General features: G+C 42.3%; 1 protein-coding gene across 3 annotated transcripts in view; it reads left to right on the top strand.

Annotated features, from left to right (window-relative positions):
• Positions 1-25,576, top strand: part of LOC137602731 (plexin-A1-like) — a 402,183-nt gene that overhangs the window by 286,615 nt on the left and 89,992 nt on the right. For all 3 annotated transcript variants that reach the window (XM_068325725.1, XM_068325707.1, XM_068325716.1), the window contains exons 13-17: positions 918-1,069; positions 2,653-2,773; positions 3,137-3,273; positions 19,604-19,771; positions 25,111-25,204. In XM_068325725.1, coding sequence (XP_068181826.1) covers positions 918-1,069; positions 2,653-2,773; positions 3,137-3,273; positions 19,604-19,771; positions 25,111-25,204 — 672 coding nt within the window. The remainder of the gene's footprint in view (positions 1-917; positions 1,070-2,652; positions 2,774-3,136; positions 3,274-19,603; positions 19,772-25,110; positions 25,205-25,576) is intronic.

Genomic DNA, 25,576 nt, shown 5'->3' with positions numbered 1-25,576 from the left:
TGCCATATTAGAAGAAGTCAACACACATGGGTTCATACACTTATCCGGGGCTGGGTCGGGGGGGCAACAGTCTCAGCGGATGCTTCAGGTATGGAGAGCTTGCTGTATTTCCCGGGTACCCCTTTATTCACCATGTTCCCCTTCTGTAGTGTGCCTATCTCTATCTTTTCCTGTCATAGTTCCAACATTCAACGTCCCTACTCTTAGTCCTATACTCTTGTGCTCCTCTTCTCTTTCTTCATGCACACGCACTTTCCTCCTCTCCTTCGACCAACAGTAATCCAATTTCCACTGGCGCCCTGTAGGTCAACAGCGCCAGTGGCGGTCGTTGTTAATCCGGGCCTCGACCGATCCGGTATGGAAGTCATAGGTTTGATTTGCATCTTTGATTTGGCAAAGGTTTTACGCCGGATGCCCTTCCTGACGCAACCCTCTGTATTTATCCAGGCTTGGGACCGGCACAATAAGACATTGGCTTGTGTCCTTTTGTGGCTACATTATATATATATATATATATATATATATATATATATATGTATATATATATATATATAGCTATATGTGTGTGTGTGTGTGTGTGTACAGGCCCTGAACACACACACAAGGGGGCCTGTACGCATGCACGGGGATGTAGAGTGGTAGGCAGCTCCTTTGTGGTGCGCCCAAGTGAGCAACTTGTAAGGGGGGCGGCACGTTGCTCAGGTGCACCTCGGCAGTGTTCCGGAGATGAACTGACACCTGCTGTCAGCTCACACTTTTTTTTTTTGGGTGGAAGCAGGAATCGTACCGCCGATCTTGGAACATTGGACGACCTGCTCTACCTCCCGCTCTACCACTTAGCCACTGCCACCCCAGTGGCTCTTACACCTTTCTCTCATTTTATTCTTCTTTCCAACTTCCATAATCTGTTGGTCCAGTTGTTCCCTGAGACCGGGCCTCGCCAAGGAGGAACCAGAGTGACCATCCTGGGGGAGAACCTTGGTCTGCAGTTCAGAGACATCCAAATGGGCGTCCGCCTGGGAAAGGTGCCCTGTGTGCCTGTGGAGGACGAGTATGTGAGTGCAGAAAGGTAAGTTAAAAAGCAGAGGGTGTGTCCATATGTATGCAAACACACACCCTGCTAAGGTGTGTATGTGCACAAAATGAACAAACCCAAATAATTCATAAGCAGAAGCAGAAATGCAAACACATGAGATAAACCAAGTCCTCTCTCACCTGTGTGTGTGTGTGTGTGTGTGTGTGTGTGTATGTGTGTGTGTATGTGTGTGCTGTGACCCAGAGGACACAATGCACACACACACACGCACGCCCGCATGCCCGCACGCACACACACGCACACACACACACACACACACACACACACACAAACACACACACATAAACACACACATACCGTTTTTACCTTAATTACGGTTGCTTATGAGCAGGATTAAAGTCAGCTTGTGTGTGTGTGTGTGTAGGTGTGTGTGTGTGTGTGTGTGTGTGTGTGTGTGTGTGTGTGTGTGTGTGTGTGTGTGTGTGTGTGTGTGTGTGTGTGTGTGTGTGTTTGCATCCAGTGCGTCCTCGGCATCAATGCAGCTGCATCCGGCAGCTGAGAAGCTAGCGACATCAGGATTTCTATTTGCTTGTCTATAAACTCCATCTGTTGTTCCACTCCATTACTCCCTATGTATGGTCCTTCCTTTATCTTTCTCATCCCTCCATCCTGACATTTACACCTCTGCAGGGTCCTACAGAGGAGAGAAATTGAGGTTGTGCAGATCAAACAATCTCTCTTGAGGGCAGTTATTTGGGAAATGATGCATGTGGAGACAGAGGGCATCTCTATTCAAATATTACACATACATGAGTTATTTTACTCATTATTCCTGACATTGCAGCACAACTTCAGACATGTTGGAGATGTATTTTTTTGAATTTCCATTCTTCCTTCTGAGTCGTGTTATTATTATGCCTGTTATCCTAGCTAAAACATTTGGACTGATCTGGGTCATTTAACAAATGGTGTTCTTGCTTTTGCTATACTTATTTTAAGAAATAAAATTACCTACAAATATCATTACATCTTATCACAGTTTTACATTTTGTGAAGTACACCAATTACATTTTATTATTAATTGTATGCAATGTTTCGTGCAGTTGCTATTTCATCCCCCCATTCTTTGCTGAAAGAATTTTACAAGCACTTTTACCTAATTTGCTTCCCCAACATAAAAACAATGGGGGATATGTCTGTTAATCATTATTTTTGTCTGTACCATAACTACAAGCTACATTCTTGGTTTGGCAACTTTAATAAATATGCTTTAATTGGATTTTTAAAAAATCTATGTTTTCTTTGAAAAGATCATTTTAAGGTAACTGAGGATTGACCATCATCTCCACAATATGTACAATATACAATACTTTGCTGACCCCGCGACCGGATTCCAGATAAGCGGTAGAAGATGGATGGATGGAATATATGTCTTAATCATATGTGTTAATTAGGGGCACGTGTCATCTTCAAGGAATTGTTCTTAGTGTCATACCCTTTCACACTATTAGGGTGTGAGTTCTCTCTGTCACTTTTTCCAAAATTTTTCCAATATTCCAAAATTTAAAATGATTATCTCCCTCTGTCCAATGGTTCAATCAACTTTTGATCTACAGAATAGTGTGTCTGCTGAATGATGCCACCAGCTACAGGGTGCAGGAAGCTCAGGTGGAGGTGTGTGTGCGGGACTGTGTCAACGACTACAGAGCCCTGTCACCCAGGCCATTCACCTTTGTGGTAAGGACCACAGCAAAGACTTAATGAAGCATCTCCATTTGTATACCAAGGTGTTTAATCTGAAAATATTACAATGGATGCTAAGAAACATAGTAGAGAAATAAAGGTTTATAGATTAATATTTCTAGTATTTTTCCCAGTTTGGTTTCCTGTCAGCTCACAAGTGTCAGACTGTGCTTTATGGTAATGTAGTTATTGTTGTTACATCTGTCGATATTACCTATAAGTAATTGGGTACATACATTACCATTTTGCACCATATGACAGATTTTATTCCTTGGCATCTTTAAAGTCAATTTATATTGAATATATATTTGTATATAATATATGTATTATATTTATGTATTTTTTCTTCTTCTCCAGACACCATACTTCAACCGTATCCAACCATCTAAGGGTCCCATTTCTGGCGGTAGCCGGATCACCATCGAGGGGAGCAACCTGAATGCAGGCAGCTATGTGTCTGTTAGCATTGGACCTCAGCCTTGCTACTTCAAAAAGTAAGAAACTATTTTTCATTCTAAAAATCTATTCTTGAGGGGAAAGTGGACCAATCACAGCTGAGAATAGCATTTACGTAATAAAATACACTTTTTTTCTGAAACATATTCCTAAAATGACTTGAGGTCTGAGATAATATGTGTAATTAAGGATGCATATTATAAATTTGCTTTATTCCACGTTCAAAACTTTGTTTGTTTGCATTGCAAGAAATAACATTATCATAACGATATTTCATGAACATGTAAGCCTGTAATTAGTGTGTCTGGTTAGAAGGTTTGTGTGTGTGTGTGTGTGTGTGTGTGTGTGTGTGTGTGTGTGTGTGTGTGTGTGTGTGTGTGTGTGTGTGTGTGTGTGTGTGTGTGTGTGTGTGTGTGTGTGTGCTGCAAGAAAAACTCAAATTTAGATTAGCCCTCATAGCTAATCTCGAGTTGTCTGTGCTCTGGTGTTGGAGCACTTCTGTACTGAAGTCTCTTCACAGTAATCCTATAGATTCAGCTTCGCCACAACCATTCTGTCACATCAACACTGTATTTTAATGTCAAACCCTAACTGTCTGAATGTCTGTTGCATCTTGTTAGGGCTGCTGTGTTTTTTGTGAATGGAGTTGCTATGGCTACGAACCAAGGAACTTTTGAAAATAGATATTCTGGATAGATCCTTTCTTTTTCCATTTTTCTCAATACATTTCTGTGCAATCACCATAGCAGAAGTACAATAGAATGTGTAGCATCTCATACACACAGACACATGCATCGCTGCTGCCCTGGCCCAGAAATACAGCCACCACTGAACTGTGCTAAATACATATTGGATAATGTAGCTGCTGGGGATTGCACTGAAAATGCTATTTTGTCTGTGAGACATGCAAGTGTGGATACAGACACTATGCTTGTGAGAAGTGCCATTGAACCTCGAAAGTGTACCAATCACGGCAGGTATAAATGTCATTAAATACAAATCCACTGCTCCGTGTACCATCATCCTTCTCTTCCTCTCTCCATTGAATACATCCCATTTCTTTTTTTATTTCTCATAAACTCCATGGGAGATGCTTCTAGTAGTGGAAATGCAGTGTTGTTATTGTTATTTTACAGTCAATACATACTGTATATACACACACACACACACACACACACACACACACACACACACACACACACACACGCACACACACTAATCGGCTTTCTTGTTTGGACACTGGCAGTGAAAAGCACAATGAGCAAGTCTTTCAATATGTCAACACTTCAGTATCATTCTCACTATTGAAGGATGAACTTGGCAGAAGAAACTTATCTTTGTCCCCTTCAATCAATCAATCTTTATTTATATAGCACTTAATTATGGCAACAGACATTTCAAAGTGCTTTAACAGACAGAAAAACCCAACTGAACCCTTCAGGCCAAGCATAAGCGACAGTGGTGGGGAAAACTCTCTCGTTGAGGAAGAAACTCCGGACACGACCCAGACTCTTTTGGGTCATCTTCCTTGACCAGTTAGATGGAAAAGAAATAAAGTGAAGGACAGGGTAAGGGAGAGAGAGGGAGAGAGAGAGAGAGAGAGAGAGAGAGAGAGAGAGAGAGAGAGAGAGAGAGAGAGAGAGAGAGAGAGAGAGAGAGAGAGATTTTTTATTTTTTCTTATTTTTGCAAAAACACTTTAATCACATTCAAATATTTTGCAATTTTACATTAGATGAAGCATTAAAGTGCCTTAGAAGAAGTTTTTTTTCAAAAAAAAAACTTCAATCACATTTAACATTTAGAACATTTAGAACATTTTACAATTTTTCATTAGATGAAATTTCAAAAACACTAAACACTCGAAAACATTAAACACCAAGAAACAAAGGGAAATACAATATAAAAAAATAGTTCATTATAACAGCAAGTTTGCAAAAGTGAGGTGGTCATCAACTAAAGTGCATAGGACATTTTTGTAACACCAGATGTTCCTAAAGTTATTCAGGTCTTTTGTCAATTTATAGAAACCAAATTGGGGGCGTCATTGGAAAAAATAGAAGGGAAACTTAAAAAATGGAAATGGTTGCTCCCCAAAATGTCGTACAGAGGTCGAGTTTTAGTGATAAACAACCTGGTGGCCTCACAGCTGTGGCACCGCTTGGCCTGTATGGATCCCCCATGAGGGTTTGGATTAGTTTCTAATCCAAAAAAAAAGTTAACAAATTTGGTTTGGATTAGTTTCTAATCCAAACCAAACTTGTTAACTTTTTCTGGGATGGGCTGCAATGGGTGCCTCATGGAGTGTTGTTTTTATCAAGAGGGGGGGGTGGGCAGGGCCTCATCCACCTGGCTAGCAGAACAGCCACGTTCAGATTACAGTTCATCCAGCTGTTTCTGACTGGACCAGCAGATCTGACATGGAGAGAGGTGACCAGCTGCGTATTCAAACGTGTGAGGAACTTGGACCTGGATGCTGCACTGTTTTTAATGGACTCTAAGTTTCTAAAGTTAAACGGTTTGCCTCCGTTTTATCATGGTGTTTTTAAGTCATGGGCCTTATTTAAAAGGAGCCCAGGAAAAAGCTCTGACTCACTGTTCTGTTTACTGATGGAGTGCATGGAGCCAAGCTGGATGTCTGCAGTGGAGCCACACCTGGGCTGTCTGCAGCGCTTTGCAGAACCAGGACCATGACCCTCCAGCAGCTGGTGGACAACGCCGGGCCTGCGCTAGGGGATGCCCAGGCTGTGAGCTCCCTGCTGAACATCCAGTGCACCAGGGTGGCTCAGAGGGTGCTACAACTGTGGAAGCAAAGACTTTCCGGGAAGGAGAGAGGCCTCCTCCTTGACTATAGTACAGGGACTGTACCAGACAGCAAAGATCCTTTCCCAGAGGTCCACATCAGTCCCCTGTTTGGAGAACTGGAGGGTCCTCTCCTCAGAGATGAACGACAGATCAGCCTGCACACGGCCAACAAAAAAATACTGTACAAACAATGTGTAAAAGTAATCAACAAGAAAAACCTGTGTAACAGAGCACCTACTACCTGGGCCAACAGGATGACGGGAAATGGACCTGACCCACATTGGAGACTTCTGTACAAACCTCCCCTCAAGAAAAAAACAGCCGACCTCCCGTGGAGGATTTTACATGGTGCCATCGGTTCCAATGCTTTTATCTCTGTTTTTAACCCTGCGGTGTCCAGCCACTGTCCCTTCTGTCCCCTTCGTGAAACAGTCTGTCATGCTTTCAGTGAGTGTCGGAGACTTGCAGTGCTCTTCACTCTTCTAAAGAATGTTTTTAATTTGTTCAGTGAAAATTTTAGTATCAGGAAATTCATCTACGGTGCTGGGTACAATAGATCGAATCAGAGAAAGTGGCAGGAAGTGACCAGGAAGAGGAGAATTGAAAACAATACTGTACAAGAAGCAGCTACTGTTTTTTGCTGTAACATGATGAGAGAGAGAGAGAGAGAGAGAGAGAGAGAGAGAGAGAGAGAGAGAGAGAGAGAGAGAGAGAGAGAGAGAGAGAGAGAGAGAGAGAGAGAGAGAGATTGGCAGATAGGCCAGATAGAGTCAGTGTCTTTATGGTTATAGTTAGACGATTTGATGGAGGCGCTGAATTGGGTACAGGAAAGGGGACAAGAAAGTCAGGCTGCTTTCACCAACTCCTGGGTTGTTGCCTTCAATACATGTTCCCAATCAGGTAGTTGGTAAATTCAAGGCACAATTACAGATGCATGGATGACATTATGGTGGCATGGAGGAAGAAAAGCAGCAGGACCCAGCCAATGGATAGATGAGAGGTGATACTGGTGGTATGGCATGAGCAGGTCCAAATTGTTGGATTTAAAGGGGTCCTATTGTGAAAATCACACTTTTTCAGGTCTCTACATACACATAGTGTCCCCTCCCCTAACCTGACCAACTCCTAGAATCTGGTAAACAAACGCTTCCTGCATCAATAGATATATGGAGTTTTAGGAATTGAACTGAATCAAAACGATCGAATTTTGCTAGAATGGCCGACTGTGACGTAATCCCTCTCAGTCATGTGTGTGAACGTGTGCGCGCGCACATGCGTGTGTGGTTTATGAATACTACGGTAGCGGTGTGTGGTAACGATCTGGATTAGAGCTACACACTGAAAGTTCCTCATAAATTGTTGAATTCAGCTAGCATTTGGCTAATTATTTAGTAGTGTGTGTGTGTGTGTGTGTGTGTGTGTGTGTGTGTGTGTGTGTGTGTGTGTGTGTGTGTGTGTGTCCGCCTGAGGGTATCCGCAGCATCACAGCGAACACATAACCAGTTACACATGAATTACTGATTCAGAACAATTGTCTGTTTTTTGGTGAATGAAAGCAGCTTTAGCTCTGCTATCAGAGAGCTGTGTGTATCCACACACACGCACGCATGTACGCACGTGCGTGCACGCATGAAAATACAAGAGAAAGACTTGGTCTTACCTGTAAAATCCCATGTTTCATTAGTTTGCGTTAGCTTAATTCCCTTGTTATCAACGAGCGCTCGTTGTCCATAACGATTTTCAGAAAACACAGTGTAGTTATCTCAACGGCTGGTCTGATCATGTTTTCACAATGAGACACATGTCTTTGTTCAGCAAAGACTGAGGAAGCAAGTCCACACTTAGTGCGGAAAAATCAACTTTTATATCATGAAAAACAAAGAGTGCAAAACACGAGAATTAGAGCGAAATATGTAGCGGTGAAGTTGCTGAAAGTTAAAAAAGTTGCAGACAATGGCGATCGATCCGTAATGCAGGTGCGTTCGAGTGGTAAACAAATGCATGTGAACGCCGGGGAGGGGGGGGCAGTGTTGATTGGTCAGCTCAGAGGGATGAGAAGATAGTGAAGGCTCAGAGGGTGGAGGGGGGAGGAGAGATGGAGTTGAGGGCTACGCCCCATTAAAAACAGACCTTCACAAAGTGAAGGAGGATCTATCAATATTCAATGAAAGATATTGAGGACTATGGATCACTTTGAGGCAAGACATTTCAAATACAGTGTAGTTGGACATCTGGCAGCTGAATGACATCAATTTAAAAAAGCATAATATGTGACCTTTAAGGAAATCACATAACTGATTAGAGATTATTTTCTCCAAGATCTTAGATAACAATAGAAAATGTGATATGGGTCGATAATTATTTAGAACAGCAGGGTCCAGGTTAGGTTTTTTGAGAAGGGGCTTGATTATAGCTACTTTAAAGGAACGTGGCGTGTATCCTGTTGATAATGACTGCTAATTATACAGTATTAAACAAGTGGCTGCTAAGTAAAGGTATAGCTTCTTTGATGAGCTTTGATGGAATGGGATCTAACCGACAGGACGATGGTTTAGTTCAGGGGTCTATTTACTCAGCTGACTGATTTGTATTGGAGTAAAGACATTATTAGAACCAAAAGGTTCAAGAGTCCGATGTGTGTTTTTCGGATCTAAGTGATCTGAAGAAGGACTAGAGTTAGTGGAGGACAGGACATTAATTTTGTCTGTGATGAGCAGGGTCTTAATATTGAAGAAATTCGTAAAGTCATTGCTGTGGAGACTTGGTGGAATACTAGGCTCATACGCACAGTGGTTGTCAGTCCAGATACAATACTGAACAAGAATCTGTGCTTATTTTTGTTGTCCTCTACTAAAGACGAATAATAGGCTGCTCTAGCAGAATAAAAATGCCTTTCTGGATTTATGTAAACCAGCATGCCACGCAGAGCGGTGATCTCCTAGTTTAGTAGAAAGGCATTTCCTCTCAAGTTTTTGGGAATGCTGCTTTAATTGGTGTGTATGAGAATTAAACTAGGGTGCACACATACTCTGTTATATAGTCTTATTTTTTGTGGAGCAATTAAATCTAAGGTTTTTCGCAGAGAGTCTGTTGTATTGTTAACAAACTCCTTAATTGGAGATGGACTGACATTAACTGAGTTTGGAAAATGACCCGCTGTGTAGTTCAGCTGCGGAATTAAATTGAGCATACTTGGGATTTCTTCCCTGAATTTAGAAATAGCATGATCTGATAAATTTCTAGTATAAACTTTTTTTGCAGGAAGGGAATTACACAATAGCCGAATGTCAAAAGTTATTATGCAGCGGACAGAGAGGATACGATTTTGTGGAAAGACGAGTATCTCTTCAATTTCAATCCCATAAATCAGGACTAAATTCAGAGTATACTTAAACTGATAAGTATATTCCTGTACACACTGACTAAAGCCTATGGAATCTAGTAATGACCTGAATGTGCTACTGAGGCTATCATTACTGTCGTCCACGTGAATATTGAAGTCACCAACAACAATGACCTTATCAGTTTTAAGAATTAAATTAGTTAAGAAATCGGCAAATTCAGATTCCGGATTGGATTTGATAGGCTCAGACTGACTTTCAAATGATAAGATAATTTTTGGTTTAGGGCTTAATTTTAGTGATGAATTAAATAATAGATGCAACTCCTCCACCTTTGCCCGAAACTCCAGGGATCTGGTAATTTAGGTGACTAGAAGTAGCTTCACTTAGGGAAAAATACTCATCCTCACTTAGCCAGGTTTCCATTAAACAGAATAAATCTGTATGATAATCTGATATGTCAGATTAAAACAGATTTTGAAGACAGAGATCTAATATTCGGGAGACCACATTTTATTATACTCTGCAGCTGTTGGAGTACGTATTTCCTTTGATTTTTATTAAATTTTGATGTCCAGTTGCTTTCCTAAGGGATTTGAAATTAATAAATTTTTACATTAATTAACTTTAAATGGTTGGGGGACAGACACAGTCTCTATAGTTTGTATAGTAGGTGACAGTATTGGGTAACATTACAATTGGTGACGGTACAGTGGGTGACTGTTCTAGGAGCGCAGAAATTTGTTTAAGACTGTGACTCTGCATCTCAGCTCTGGGTTGGAAATAAACGTGGCCAGATTTTTGGACAGGAGAGCAGCGCCAGTCCAAGTGGGATGTGTGCCGTCTCTCCTAAAAAGACCAGATTTTCCCCAAAAAGTCCGCCAATTATCTACAAACTGTACCTCATTAGCATGACACCACCTAGACAGCCAGAGATTGAGTAAATACATAGAATAGAATAGAATAGAATAGAATAGAATAGAATAGAATAGAATAGAATAGAAAGCCTTTATTGTCACTATACATGGTATAATGAGATTTGGGCAACTCCTCACAGTTCAAAAGTGTAACAGTAGAAAGAGTAAGAATAAATACAATACAATACAAGTATATACAAACGTACGGAAGTGTGGTACTGCCACATAGAGAAAAAAAATTGGGGGCTCATTATCACGCAAAAAGTTTATTGTTATAACAATATCATTTGACGTTATAACGTGAAAATATCACGTTATTTCATGATATGAAGTTTTCACGATATAATGTGAAAGTATCACGTTATTTCGTGATAAGATGTTATGTTATAACGTGACAATTTCATATCTTGAAATAATGCATGCTTATATAAATCTCATCCACGGAGCCCAATAACTGCAAAATCTCAAGCCAAGCATGAAATGTAATTTAATGGCATCATGTAAAGGAGCCATGATTTACAGATGGCCAGCAGACAGTAAATAAAACCACTTTTCTTTTCACGGACCTCCTCCCTGTAGGCTGTGTCGTCGACCCCGGAGATGAGATCGACCACTGTGGTGTCGTCAGCAATCAAGTTGCTGTAGTGGGTCGGGCGGCAGTCGTGGGTGTAGAGACAGTACAAGAGGGGGCTCAGCACGCAGCCCTGTGGGGAACCGGTGCTCAATATCTGTGTGGTGGAGAGGTGGGGGCCGGGTCTCACAGTCTGGGGTCAGTTTTTGTGAAAAAGTATTTTATCCAGGCACATGTGAGAGGAGGGAGACCGAGGGTGGAGAGTTCATTGTTTAGGATGTCTGGGATTATAGTGTTGAATGCAGAACTATAATCCACGAACAGCATGTGGACACAGCTCTGCTGCTGCTCTTGGTGCGACAGCGCTGAGTGGAGGGTTATGGCGATGGCATCCTCAGTGGATCTGTTTGCCCTGTAGGCAAACTGGTGTGTATCTAGTCCAGGGGGGAGAAAGTCCTTGATGTGCTGGAGGACTAATCTCTTGAAGCACGTGGTGATTACCGGGGTGAGGGCTACTGGGCGATAGTCATTTAGGGTGGTGGCTGGCGTCTTTTTGGGTACTGGGATAATAGTTGCGGATTTTAGACAGGGTGGGATGACAGCTTGGGTCAGGGAGAGGTTGAATATTTTGGTGAAGATGGGTGAGAGCTGGGAGGCACACGCTTGTAACACCTTGCCTGGAACTCCATTCGGGCCAGCAGTCTTCTTGGGGTTCACTGCCAGGAGCACCTGTCTGACCTCCTGCTCGCTGACGTTGAGTGTGCAGGAAATGGGTGGGGGAGGGGGTAGGACAGGGGCTGAGGTTTAGTGTTGTGGCTGAGGAATACTGTTTTGACCTTCAAAGCGGGCAAAGAAGCAGTTCAGGTCCTCCGCCAGCGTCATCAGGTCTTCTGCTGATGTAGAAGAGCATCCTCTGAAATTGTTGATGTCCTGGATCCCCTTCCACACCTCCCGAATGTTGTTTCTGGACAGGTAACACTCTATATTTTTGCTTTATGGTCCACTTTGGCCTTTTTTATGCCCCTCTTCAGCTCTGCTCGAGCAGCCCTTTAAAGATCTCTGTCGCCAGATCTGAAGGCAGCATTGCGTGCTCTGAGAAGCGCACGCACCAGGCTGGTCATCCAGGGTTTATTGTTCGGAAGGACACGGATGGTTTTGTCCTTGGTTACATTCCCGATGCAAAACTTGATGTAGTCCAGTACTGCACCGGTGAATGTCTCCAGCTCCTGGTTCTCGAACTTGTCCCAGTCTGTCTCTGAAAAACAGTCCTGCAGCCTGGAGAGTGCTTCGTCAGGCCAGGTTGTGATAGTATTTGTGGTGGGCCTGGCGCTGCGTCTGAGGGGGGTGTAGGCTGGGGAGAGCAAGAGGGAGAGATGGTCTGACAGCCCCAGGTTGGGGAGGGCTGTAGCTCTGTATGTGTGCTTTATGTTGGAATAAACACAATCCAGGGTGTTGTCCCCTCTGGTGGCAAACTTGACATGTTGGGAGAATTTTGGGAGTCGTCTTCAGCTTGGCCTTGTTGAAGTCTCCTGCAATAATGTGGACCCCATCTGGGTGAGCCTGCTGGTGTGCATTAATGGTGTTAAGCAGGAGGGAGAGTGCCATGTTCACATTGGCCTGATGTGGGATGTACACAGACGTGATGATGATAACAGTTAGCTCTCTGGGTAGGAAGATTTCCCGCGAGGAGTAGTTGCAGGTCATCCGTTTTATGCACCAGCGATCTGGCGTTGGAGAGGTACGGGCTCGGTAGAGATGGCTTGTGTGGTTGTTTCCTTAGCCTTAGCATAATGCTGAACCTACAGCCTCGTTTCTGCTTCCTCTCCCTCCTCCACCTGCTCCGTCTCTGGGACCCGACAACAAACCACAGAGAGCCCAGTGTCCTCGCTGTTCCGTCTGGGATGTTGTGCGTGTGAAGATAATCACTTGTAGCGGGTGTATGGTCCTGGTTCCCGATTACCAAAGGGTTCTGGTGGGTGAGGTGCGGCTATACATGTCATAGCCGCACCTCACCCAATCTGGTCAGATTGGGTTGGGGACCAGAGAACACTATGGAGTCCGACATTGATTTAACGAAGCTGCACACTGCCTGGATGTTAATTTTAGTGACCTCAGATTGGCGTAACCGAGTATCTTTACCGCCGACATTAATTACAATATTACTATATTTACGTTGATCATTAGCCAGCAGTTTCAAAAATGACTCGATGTTCACAGCTCTGGCTCTTGGAATACATTTGACTATGGTCGCTGGTGTCATTAGTTTAACATGCTGCACCACAGAGCTGCCAGAGTTTCTTTCACAGCAAGTTTGTCTCTAAGCGGGGAAAAGCTGTTCGATACATGAAGTGGTTGCGGGGATTGGTGGTGAACCCGAGGCTTTCGCCTGCCACTATGCTTCATTGGAACAGTTACCCACTGCTCCTGCTTGGGAGCAGCTAGAGGATGGCTAACCTAAGCTGGGGAGTGGCTAACTTGAGCTTGTGGGTCCGCTTCGGCTAAAGCTACCTGGCTAGGTGGCACAGCTATATTTTCGGTCATGGAAAAGGTACTACACGTCGTGCAGATGCCCTTTTCGCTGAAGGAAGCGGGGGAAAAACTAAACGTCAGACACTTAGTAGCATAGAGAGTGAGATTACCCTAATAATAAACAAGTCGTAAAAGGTTAGCCGAATTACGTGATAGCTTTCGCAATCAAGTTTTAAGCTGGAAAGAAACAACTAGCTTCTCCTACAGTTCTAAAATGACACTAGATTTTAACAGTGATTATGCGACAACTGCGGACAAACACAACAGGAAGTGACGGAAATGCTTACTGCAACAGGAGCAGCCCACAGGTCAATTTGAAGATTTATTATTCCAAACTCCACTTCAGTGTGATCAGACTGACAGCGTCTTTGTGCAATATCAAGAGCCTCTCTGTTGTTCCTTTGTTGATGTGAAAACTACAGACCTGATCGAAATTTTAAGACCAGCTGAAAAATTGTAAGCATTCACATTTTGCACTGTTGGATCTTAACAAGGTTCTAGGTAGTGTCTCAAAATTCAAAAAGAAGAAATGGGAGTGAGACAAAAAAAAATAAAAAAATGAATAAGCAATTTATTGCAAACAACCATTAGACTGAAATAGGCTGTTCATCAGCTGATCAAAAGTTTAAGACCACAACCTTTAAAAGCCCAAATCTTCACAAAAATATGGATTAAGTATCATTTTCTGTCAGGCATTCACACTGTTATGAACTGATGGCAAATGCAAAAAAAATAAAAATAATCTTAGAACATGTTTGAATTGTTTAGCCGCATCAACAAGGCCTCTCTCAGCGTGCCATTGCTGCTGAAGTTGGATGAAGTAAGACAGTCATTTTAAACTTCTTAAAAGATCCTGAGGGTTGTAAGGAAAAAAAGTCAAGAGGTAGACCCAAAAAAATGTCATCAGCCCCAGTCTGGGGGATCTAATTGGCCGTCTGACATGGGATGAATCTCGAGCCAAATTAAGCTAGTCACTGGTGCCAACTGCAGTCCCGTAACCATTAGACCAGTGGTCCCCAACCCCCAGTCATTTGGTATTGGGCCGCACAGAAATAAAAAATGATTTACATTACTTCCGTTTTATTTATTTCGGAGTTGGAAAGATGTTTTATGTTGAAAAGTGACATCTGTCACGCTTGACCGGTCTCGGTCACGTGACAGGTTACCCCTAAATTAAGCGCCCACCACCGGTCCAGTGTACTGGATTAAAATCAAGGCAGATTATCCTGAGATCGCCCAAAAAGTATCGCAAACCCTGTTTCCATTTCCAAACTCCTGTCCTTGCGAAGCGGCATTTGTTTGTTTGTTTATTGTCTGTTGATGTCCGCATTTCACATAAAACCACTGCAGATGATTTATTATTAGACTACAGCTGTCCTGGCATCATTAACGATTATAGAGCAAATGAAGGCCGGTCCGTGAAATATTGTCTTAGATGACACCGGTCCATGGCGCAAAAAAGGTTGGGGACCACTGCATTAGACGACATCTGCCAGACAAGGGTTTAAGAACAAAAAACGTCTACAAAGACCTCCGTCCCCTTCAACGGAACAAAATTTCCAGCTAGGAGTTTGCATGAGAGCACCAAACATGGGACATTGAAAGGTGGAAGAAAGTTTTATTCTCTGATGAGAAAGAATTTAATCGTGATGGTCCTGATGGCTTACAGTGTTACTGGCGTGACCAGGGGATCCACCTGAGATGTTTTCTACATGGCACAATGTAGAAAACATCTCAGGTGGATGAGTGGGTGACATCGTGATCTGGTTGACTATTTCCTTCGATGGAACAATGGAGCTTCAGGTTGTGCAGAGGCATCAAATGGCAGCTGGCTATGTGGAGATGTTGCAGGAGGCATCCCTCATGACTGAAGGCCATTGTCTGTATGGTAATGACTGGGTTTTTCAACAGAACAATGCTGCAGTTTACAGCACACGACTGACAAAGGACTTCTTGCAGAGAAATAACATCACATAACACCTTTTGAATCATCCTGTGTGTTCCCCTGATCTAAGGCCCCATCCACACGATTACGGAACTTTTTGAAAACGCAGCTTTTTTGTTGCGTTCACGCCTTCTGGCTGGGTCTGCGTTGTGGTGTGGACGGTGTATCCGCAACTTTTTAAAAACGCTGACGTCTTGCCTGCGACGAAAACCTCTGTGATGCCATATGTATTGCCCATGCGTTGTGACAACAAAACATGGAGGATTCCTATTGGATACAAGTTGACTCAATACTGCCACCACATGGTTTGGCATGCTTGTAGCCATCTTCGAAAATGCACTGATGCATTTACGTGTGGACGGAGATTTTTTTGAAAACACTGTCGTGTGGACGCAAATCGTTTTCGATGCGTTTTCAAAAAAATCTGTCATCATGTGCATGAATCCAACTTAGAATATTTGGGGTTGAATGGCAAGGAAAGTTTACAAAAATGGACACCAGTTCCACACCGTGGATGCCCTCTGTGAAGTCATCTTCACTACTTGGAGCAACATTTCCACAAGCCTCCTGGAAATACCACCATCAAGCATACCAAAACACATTTTTGACATTTCAACAAGAATGCCGCATCTGTGCATCACTGTGTGCATTTTTAAATTAAAGATTAAATTAAAGATTAAAGATTAAATCTTACTTTATTGTCCACACGTGGGGAAATTATCTTTACACTCTCTTCACTCTTTTTGCATGTGGTTACAGTCTTTTTGTTAGTCATGCATACACACAGTTTTTGAATACAGGCCCCTGGACACAACACACTGGGGGCCTGTAGGCATGCTATTAGTAACACATCACAAACAGTGGGGGGAGGCAGAGTGACGGGTCGCGCACAGGGGGTCGCGCCCCAAACGAGCAGCTTGTGGGGGGGACGGTGCCTTGCTCAAGGGCGCCTCGACAGTGGCTTCGAGGTGAGCTGACGTCTCCCACCGTCAGCTCACACTCTCCGAGGGATGTCCTGGCGGGAGCGGGATTTGAGCCACCGATGGCTGGGGCGATCCGTCTTCAAGACATCTGCTCTACCGCTGAGCCACTGCCGCCCCATGAAATGTTGTTTCTATTTTTCGTTGGTGCTTTGGGGTTTTTTGAGATATGGTCTTAAATTTTTGATCAGCTGATGAAAAGCCTATTTCTGTTTAATGTTTTTTTTCTTCTTTTTCTATTTTCAGTTAGAAATTTTTGTTTGAAAGCAGAAACTCAGTATCTTTTTAAAGAATTACTATTCTTCTTCTTTCCCTTTTGGCTTTTTACTTCAGGGGTCGCTACAGCAAATCAATTGCCTCCATCTAACCCTGTCGTCTGCATCCTCTTCCCTCACACCAACTACCTTCATGTCCTCTTTCACTACATCCATAAACCTCCTCTCTGGTCTTCCTCTAGGCCTCCTGCCTGGCAGTTCAAAACTCAGCATCCTTCTACCAATATATTCTCTATCTCTCCTCTGGAAATGACCAAACCATATCAGTCTGGCCTGTCTGACTTTATCTCCAAAACCTCGGACATGTGTTGTCCCTCTGATGTACTCATTCCTAATCCTATTCTTCCTGGTCACTCCCAAAAGGAACCTCAACATCTTCATCTCTGCTACCTCCAGCTGTCTCCTGTCTTTTCCTCAGTGACACTGTCTTGAAACCACACAACATCGCTGGTCTCACCACAGTTTTGTACACCTTTCCTTTCATTTTAGCTGAAACTCTTCTATGACACATCACACCTGACACTTTTCTCCACCCTTTTCATCTTGCCTGTACATGCTTCTTCACCTCTTTTCCACACTCTTCAAACTGTTGACCCTTAGTAAATCCACAACCTTCTTGATCTCTTCCACTTGGTTTTCTCATTCACACACATCTACTGTCTTACTGCAGCTAACCTTCATTCCTCTACTTTCCAGGATAAACCTCCACCTCTCTAGCTTCTCCTCCACCTGTTCCCTGCTCTAACTACAGATCACAATGTCATCTGCAAACATCATAGTACATGCAGATTCCTGTCTAACCTCGTCTGTCAGTCTGTCCATCACCATAGCGAACAAGAAAGGGCTCAGAGCTGATCTCTGATGCAGTCCCACCTCCACCTTCCACATACAGTACAACAGTTCCTTTCTGGGCACCCTGTCATAAGCTTTCTCCAGATCTACAAAAATACAATGCATCTCCCTCTGGCTTTCTCTGTACTTCTCTATCAGCATCCTCAAAACAAATACTTCATCTGTAGTATTCTTTTTTTGGCAAGAAAGCATAGGCTAGCTTCAACTACTCTTTCCCACAACTTCATTGTATGACTCATCAGCTTTATTCCTCTGGAGTTGCCACAACTCTGCACATCTCCCTTGTTCTTAAAAATGGGCACCAGCTCACTTCTCCTCCATTCCTTGGCATCGTCTCACTAGCTAAGATTCTGTACAACAACTCAGTCAGAAACTGCCCTCCTCAATTCATTCTGACTAGTCTTTGCTACTACCTGGTCCACAACAGCCACCTCTTCTAGTTTCTGTTCTCTCTCATTTTCCACATTCATCAACTCTTCAAAGTACTCTTTCCATCTTCCCATCACACTACTAACACCTGTCAATAGAGTTCCTTAATCACCCTAACCTGCTGCACGTCCTTCCCATTTCTGCCTCTCTGTCTTGCCAACCTGTATAGATCAGTCTCTCCCTCCTTACTGTCCAACCTAGCATACAAGTCATCATAAGCCCCTTGTCTGGCCTTTGCTACCTCTACTTGCACCTTACGCTGCATCTCCCTGTACTCCTGTCTACTCTCTTCAGTCCTCTCAGTGTCCCACCTCTTTCTCTGTATACACTCCTGTACCTCCTCATTCCACCACCAACTCTTCTTATCTGCTTCCCTTCCAGATGACGCACTAAGTACTCTCCTACCTGTCTCCCTGATCACATAGCTGTTGTTGTCGAGTCATCTGGAAACACCTCCTGACCACCCAGAGTTGTCTTAACTTCTTCTTGAAAGTCATGCAACACTCTTCCTTTTTTAGCTTCCACCATTTCGTCCTCTGCTCTGCCTTTTCCATCTTCATCTTCCTCACCACCAGAGTCATCTTACACACCACCATCCTATGCTGTTTGGCTACACTATTGCCTACCACTACTCTGCAGTCACTGAGCTCCTTCAGATTACACCATCTACACAAGATGTATTCTACCTGTCGCCACAGCAACACCTCCACTCTTATATGTCGCCCTATGTTCCTGCCTCTTCTGGAAGAAAGTATTCACTACAGCCATTTCCATCTTTTTTTGCAAAGGCAACCACCATCTGTCCTTCTGCATTCCTCTCCTGGATACAAAACCTGCCCATCACCTCCTCATCACTTCTGTTTTCCTGCACCAACATGTCCATTGAAGTCTGCACCAATGATAACTCTCTCCCTTCTAGCTATGCTCTGCATCACTACATCAAAGTCCAACCAGAATTAATTCTTCTCCTCCAGCTCTCATCCTACCTGTGGAGCATACCCACTAAAAACACTGAACATCACACCTTTGATTTCTAGCTTCAGACGCATCACTCTATCTGACACTCTCTTTACATCCAGGACATTTCTAACTCCTCCTTCAAGATAACTCCTTCTTCATTTCTCTTCCCATCTACACCATGATAGAACACCTTGAACCCTGCTCCTAAACTTCTAGCTTTGCTACCTTTCCACCTGGTCTCTTGGACACACAGTTTGTCTACTTTCCTCCTCTGCATCATGTCAACCAACTCTCTACCTTTTCCTGTCATAATTCCAACATTCAACGTCCCTACTTTCAGTTCTATACGTTTGGCGTTCCTCTTCTCTCTCTTCCTACGAACACACTTTCCTCCCCTCCTTCTTCAACTAACCGTAGTCCAATTTCCACCGGCACCCTGTAGGTGAACAGCACCGATGGCGGTCGTTGTTAACCCAGGCCTCGACCGATCCGGTATGGAAGTCATAGATTTGATTTGCATGTTTGATTTGGCAGAAGTTTTATGTCGGATGCCCGTCCTGACACAGCCCTCTGTATTTATCTGGGCTTGGGACAGGCACAATAAGACACTGGCTTGTGCCCTGTTACGGCTACATTATCTTTTAAAAGGATTGTTGAGCCACAAATAGTCTTTGCCTGTGTGTACAGTGACTTTATGCACTCTCTAGCTGTCTGTCTAATGCATCGATGCAGTATCATCTTTTGTCTTTTCTTTGTCTCCATCTAGGAGGAATGCCCGAGAGATAGTGTGCATCACACCAGCGGGAATAGCACCAGGCAGTGTGTCAGTGTTGGTTGACATAGACGATGCAGAGCTCATAAACCCAGAGGTCAAGTTTAACTACATTGACGACCCCACTGTGCTGAAGATTGAGCCTGACTGGAGTATTGCCAGGTATACTACTCTAATTTTCTTATTACATTAGTTTATTCATCTCTGTGTATTCAGCCCACAATGCTGATTTTTAGTTCTACTAGGGCTTTTAGTAAAAGACACACGACTCATTCCTTCTGGGCAATTTACCAGCACCTAATAAAAACATTAGCAGGACAAATTAGAGGAAGCATTATTAATGTGGCTGAAGCAGCTTTAAATGCATGATGACAACTTTCACAATGCTTTTGGGTGCAGGTGATTGCATGATGCCTCCAGAAATTTTTCACCCATTTTAAGCAAGGTGTATTTTTGTTGTTGTTTTTTTCAAAGCAGATAATCCTTAATAATAGCAGTAAATCAGGTGATCAAAAAATGTTATTAAGTGAATGCCTAGCTAATATCGATCAACTGATAGTGGGTGAGAATATATGTTGAATATCTTCACTTTCAGCTTTATGTGCACAATTTAGATCCTGACCTAAATGATACAAGACAGTGCCACATACAGACACATGTGTGCACACGTATGCGCACACACGCGCACACACACACACACACACACACACACACACACACACACACACACACACACACACACACACACACACACACACACACACACACACACACACACACATTGCAATGAAAAAGTAATGATAACAACCGCAACCCCTGATACAGCCTGATTTTTTTAGCAGCTGTTGATTGTCCTTCCTCGCTAAAGTGTATCATTAAGTCCTTGATGTCAGCAGCCATGGAAAAAAACATACTGTATTATTTTTGTCAGCTAGAAATCACCACCTGCATTGTGTTACCTATTAACCATCTGTCTTGACAATTTTACTCATTATTCTCTGGTATTTTCTTGTTTTTAATTCCCAGTATTACTATTTTTTGTCAGATGTTAAAACTTATTTTCCCCTCATTTTCCCCTTTCACTCCTGCTCACCTCTATCCCTGTGATGACTCAACAGATGAAGGTAGAAATTACAAAGAGCTTGCTAGGAAACAGTGCTGTTGAGTCCTACACTGTTTCCTCTTTTTAAAGTACGACTGTACCTGCAGCAGCACCTTAGACCCATTTTTTCTGTCACACACCAATCGGCAGGTTGTTTGTGAATGTGTGTGTGGCTACAAACTGGTGTCCTCTTTTTCTCTCTTTGTCACTCGTTTTCTCTCGCTCACACACGCACAGATGGAGACACGCACACACACACACACACACACACACACACACACACACACACACACACACACACACAACACAAACACACACACAACCTATTCTACTGCTTCCCTGAGTCACTTATGCTTACCACCAAATCCCTCCTTCATCTGGCTGACAAAATCACCAAAGACAGTCCTTCCTCAACTCATAAAGTGTGTGTGCGTGTGTGTGTGCGTGTGCGTGTGCGTGTGCGTGTGTGTGTGTGTGTGTGTGTGTGTGTGTGTGTGTGTGTGTGTGTGCGTGTGTGTGTGTCTGTGTGTGTGTTATATGATAGATTTCATTTGGCTGATCCAGTGCCATCTCTTACAGAGTAACATTTGCTGAAGTAGAGAGTATGGCCGACTACTCAAATTTGATATCATAAGTCTTATTCAAAAAGGCAGAGTCATTGATTGAATGCATGCACACTAGCAGGGAGTAGTCATCATGGTTGGGTGATGATATTGCATTTAGGAAAAAGACAGAGCACTTCAAAATGATCAATCAATGAAGAGTGGTCATCTGGGATACTGGAGCGAGACATTTGCGCTGCTGCAAAGGTCAGGGAAGCAGTTTAAAATATTCAACATAGTAAAATAAAGTCTTCTTCCAAAGTGGCTATACATAATGTAGGTGGGGGCTGCCACTCTTTCAGTGAATACTGCCAAGGTGCCTTTAACCCAGGTACTTAATTTTCGAAGCACATTCAGCATTGTGCATTGATCTGATGGCATCAGTGCACTCTTTGCTCTATAAAGAAACACTCTGACCTGTTTGTTTCAGTGTAATTGTCTTGAATGGTGCTTAGCCCAGTGGTGAAAGGGAGGTGATGTAACAAAGCAGGAAGCCAGACAGTTTTTGGATTTCCCCAGCTATCCTTGTGAGTTTATGATGATTGTCTTATGGCCTGTTTTGACAATTGAATACATTTTCAATTTGAAGATCAGCTCAATTGGAAGTTACCACCTCTGGGTAAAAGCTCTTTTATTAAGAGTGCAATAATAAAGTGGTTTGTCACTTTCTTTCTCTTCTTTCAATCTCATATAGTAAAAGAGCAGCTTACGTATAATGTGCAGGATGCCTCTATATGTATTGTGCAACCATAAAGTGTGATTTGTTTAGTGTATGATACTTTCAAGGAGTTAAGAACTTGAATTGAACTGTAAGTCAGTCCTGTTTAACAAAATTAATCATAGAGTTTCATGACATGTAGCCATAATGGCCTGGAGTGTCTCGTTTCAACTTGCTGAAGTTGAATGTAGCTCTTGGATGATTAGAGTGCTATTGTAGAAGTTACCGGAATACAGTGCCACATAAATGGAATTAGGGGTTAAGCATGGTACATGGTACATGAACTTACCTTTTTTGTATTCACTTCTTTGTCTCAATATCATTAGATTTTCTGAACTCATAATTGTTCCTGTATCATAATGGGAGAGCCAGGAACAATAACTCACCTAGCACCTTGTCTGCCTGCATCACCGCTGTAATAGTCTTAATATTGTAAGGAGTACAATCAGCAATGGCTGGGACTGCTTCACAGATACCATATCTTCCAGGCATCTTTTTTACATACCTCACGCTTGGATGATGTCAGAAGCAGTTGCCATTCTAGGTATCAAATTATAATCCCTCAGATTTAGATGCATTGCATAGTTGGTGGAATCCTTATCGTCTACCTGGAAGAACTGGCAAAAACACTCCTGAATCTGTAAGGGAGTCCAAGAGAAACTGCCAGTCCATTTGCCAGTCCATCTCTTTCAACTGCTGGCAATACAGACAAACCCTCAGTCGTTATGTATCCAGGAAGAATAGCTGATAAGGCCAAATGATGAAGGAATAAAGACCAGGAAAGCACTGGTATTTTGGGCAGCAATGCATTTTTGAGGCTTCATAGTCTGTAATTTAAAAGGATGTTCAATCAAAATGATCAAAAGCAATACATTAGGAGATAAATCAGTATCCACTATGTTGTATGGTCATTGGACATTTTTGGAATTTTTTTAGAGGGTTTTCTGCAGCTGTGCCAAAATTGGTCTTGAACTTTGATGTGTCCTGGTTATTGGTCCAAATTACTTGGTAAAGTCATGCATTTTCAAAAGCCATATCCTCATTCAGACATTTTTTGTTTTTTGTTTTCTCACACTTAAATCATTTTGTTCAAGTTATAGAGCTGGTTCACCATAGAGAACAAGAGGCAACAAAAGCAATTTCCTGGACTTATCCTATCCAAAACCAAGCAAATAGTTATCAATCTTTGAGACAGCGGTGATGCAGTTGAAGTGAGTAGCATTTATGAAAGTATAGAAATGGCACACCTCGTACAAATATTTAAGTACTGTACTGTTTTGGATAAACAGCTCAGGGAAGAGCCATATTGAAATCTCTTCTCCGTCATATTTATCAATTGCTTTTTAGAGCCGCCTCTTCTTTTATCCACTAGTTTGATTTGAAAGACAGAAATAGTCATGTTGAAATCTATTGTGAGAACATATGAGTGAATCATGACTTTAACTGTTGCTCAAGATCCGTTCTGCCCTCTGATATTTGTAATTGTTTTTCAAATGTTCCATAGCTGTTTTTTATTTATGTATCTATTTATTTATTTGTTTATTTACATCATGCTCTTTTTATTAATGATGTGATTACATTTCTTTTGAAGTAAGATTAAATTAAATTCAATTCAATTAAAAGAGGCTCAAGATGAGGAACGATGAACCATCTTTCCTCACAGCAAGAAAGTACCAGGTTTGATTTCTTTCTGTATGAGTTTATGTTCTCCGTATATTTGCATGGGATCTCTCCAGCTTCTCTGGCTTCCACCAGCAAAAGCATGCAAGTTAAATGAATTAGACATGATGATTGTAATTAAAACTGGATGTACTGATGTGGAGTCGTTTGCTTTTTGCAAGATGTGGTTTCATCTCAGGCATTAGTTTTATTTCAAACAGCAAGTGTGAAAGGCCACACTGCCCTTTGAGGCAGTGAAAAACCTATAAAAAAGATGAATGATAGGGACACTTTATGAACCATAATTTCCAGTTGCACAAATAGCAGAAGCAGAGAAAAGCGAGCAATCCTATTAATCTAAACCAAGGCATGCCTCAGACATCCTTTGATAAGAATGTGGCTTGATCCTTTCATATAGGAGAGGTCATCAAAGGAAACAAGTTACTTTGGATAAAACTGAAATTGGTAACTCTGAAATATGAAATTATTATTTAATTATGTGTTTGTTACCCAACCATTTCTTAAGGTCTTTAAACATTTTCAGTGACAGTGATCAGAGTGAAATTGTTCAAGTGAGCTATTTCCTGAGACACCTCTTGATCTAGTAGGTGTGATTCTGTTTTCACACTCTTCTCACCAGCTATATGAGCCTTTGGGCTTTCTAGTCAAATTCTGGCCTTATTATTTAGTGGATTCAGTCCTACAACCTTCAGCGTCTTAAGGCATATGTGTATGGACTGTGATTAAAGTGTTTTGAGTACTTCCAACAATCTTTCTCCATTGTTTTTCACTGTATCTCTTTGCAATTTATTAATAGAAAGGTATGCTTATGCCCTTAATCTCTACTCACGTTGCTAAGCTTGATTTAATGCCCATTGGATTCAATGGTTTAGCTGGAGTCAAATTCAAATTTCAGTCTTACTTACAATCTAATCAGGTTGGTTTTATATAAATATTCTTTTAACAGATACATAGATTCAGTGCTAAATGATGTAGTTTTGTACAACATTTTAGTATATATTTGTTTAAAATGTACAATGATTTATAACAAAATATCCTCTCTACAAATAGAGTGTCTGCTTGACATGCACCTGCAGCAGGCTGCTTTTGGTATCAAAAGCAGTAATTCTGGGTGAAAACCATTCTCTTTGAACACTAGTATGCACCTAGTTTTGTATATCAATCGTTATCCCGGCTACATGTTGTGACTTGTCTCCATATTTGATGTGCAATAAAATGCCATCTTGAGTACAAAATCACATCCGTAGTTCTTCCTCATCCTAAAGTTCCAGATATACTGTAGTTGAATGTGGAATATAGCTACAGTAATGCTCTTGGCCTCTTTAGCCAACTTTTCTTAACGCAAAACAGAAATGAATTTCCCTCTTCTTCTCTTGCTCTGTCTTCTTTGACCCTACAGTGGTGGGACTCTGCTGACAGTGAGTGGCACCAACCTTGCTACCATCCGAGAACCAAAGATCAGGGCCAAATATGGCAAGGCCGAATCCTTCCATGTGAGTATTGATGTGACTGAACTAGGTCTCTGAAGGTATGCTCTGGCACCAAGATGTTAGCAGCAGACCTTTTAGGTCCTACGTGGATTGAACATGTCTGGCCATGATCCATGGATGTTTACTTTATTGAGTGTCAGTTTTATTTTTGCGTTCCATTCCATTTCTCTTGGGTCCAGTTCTAGCACATACAGTGTATATCTACAGTATACCTATTGTAGGTGTTAACCCCTTTAGGCCAGGGGTATGCTGGCTATGATGCATTCTGTTCCGACACTTGACCTTGTAGATCTTCAGTGCTACAGTAGATCTTCTGAGGTATTACACAACATGCGCTAAACCTCACTCCCAATATACATCAACAACCCATTGGTA

Source organism: Antennarius striatus, chromosome 2 (genome assembly GCF_040054535.1).
Source record: "Antennarius striatus isolate MH-2024 chromosome 2, ASM4005453v1, whole genome shotgun sequence".
Classification (NCBI taxonomy): Eukaryota; Metazoa; Chordata; class Actinopteri; order Lophiiformes; family Antennariidae; genus Antennarius; species Antennarius striatus.
The sequence above is the reverse complement of the archived record's forward strand: the minus strand, read 5'-3'. Positions and strand labels throughout refer to the sequence as shown.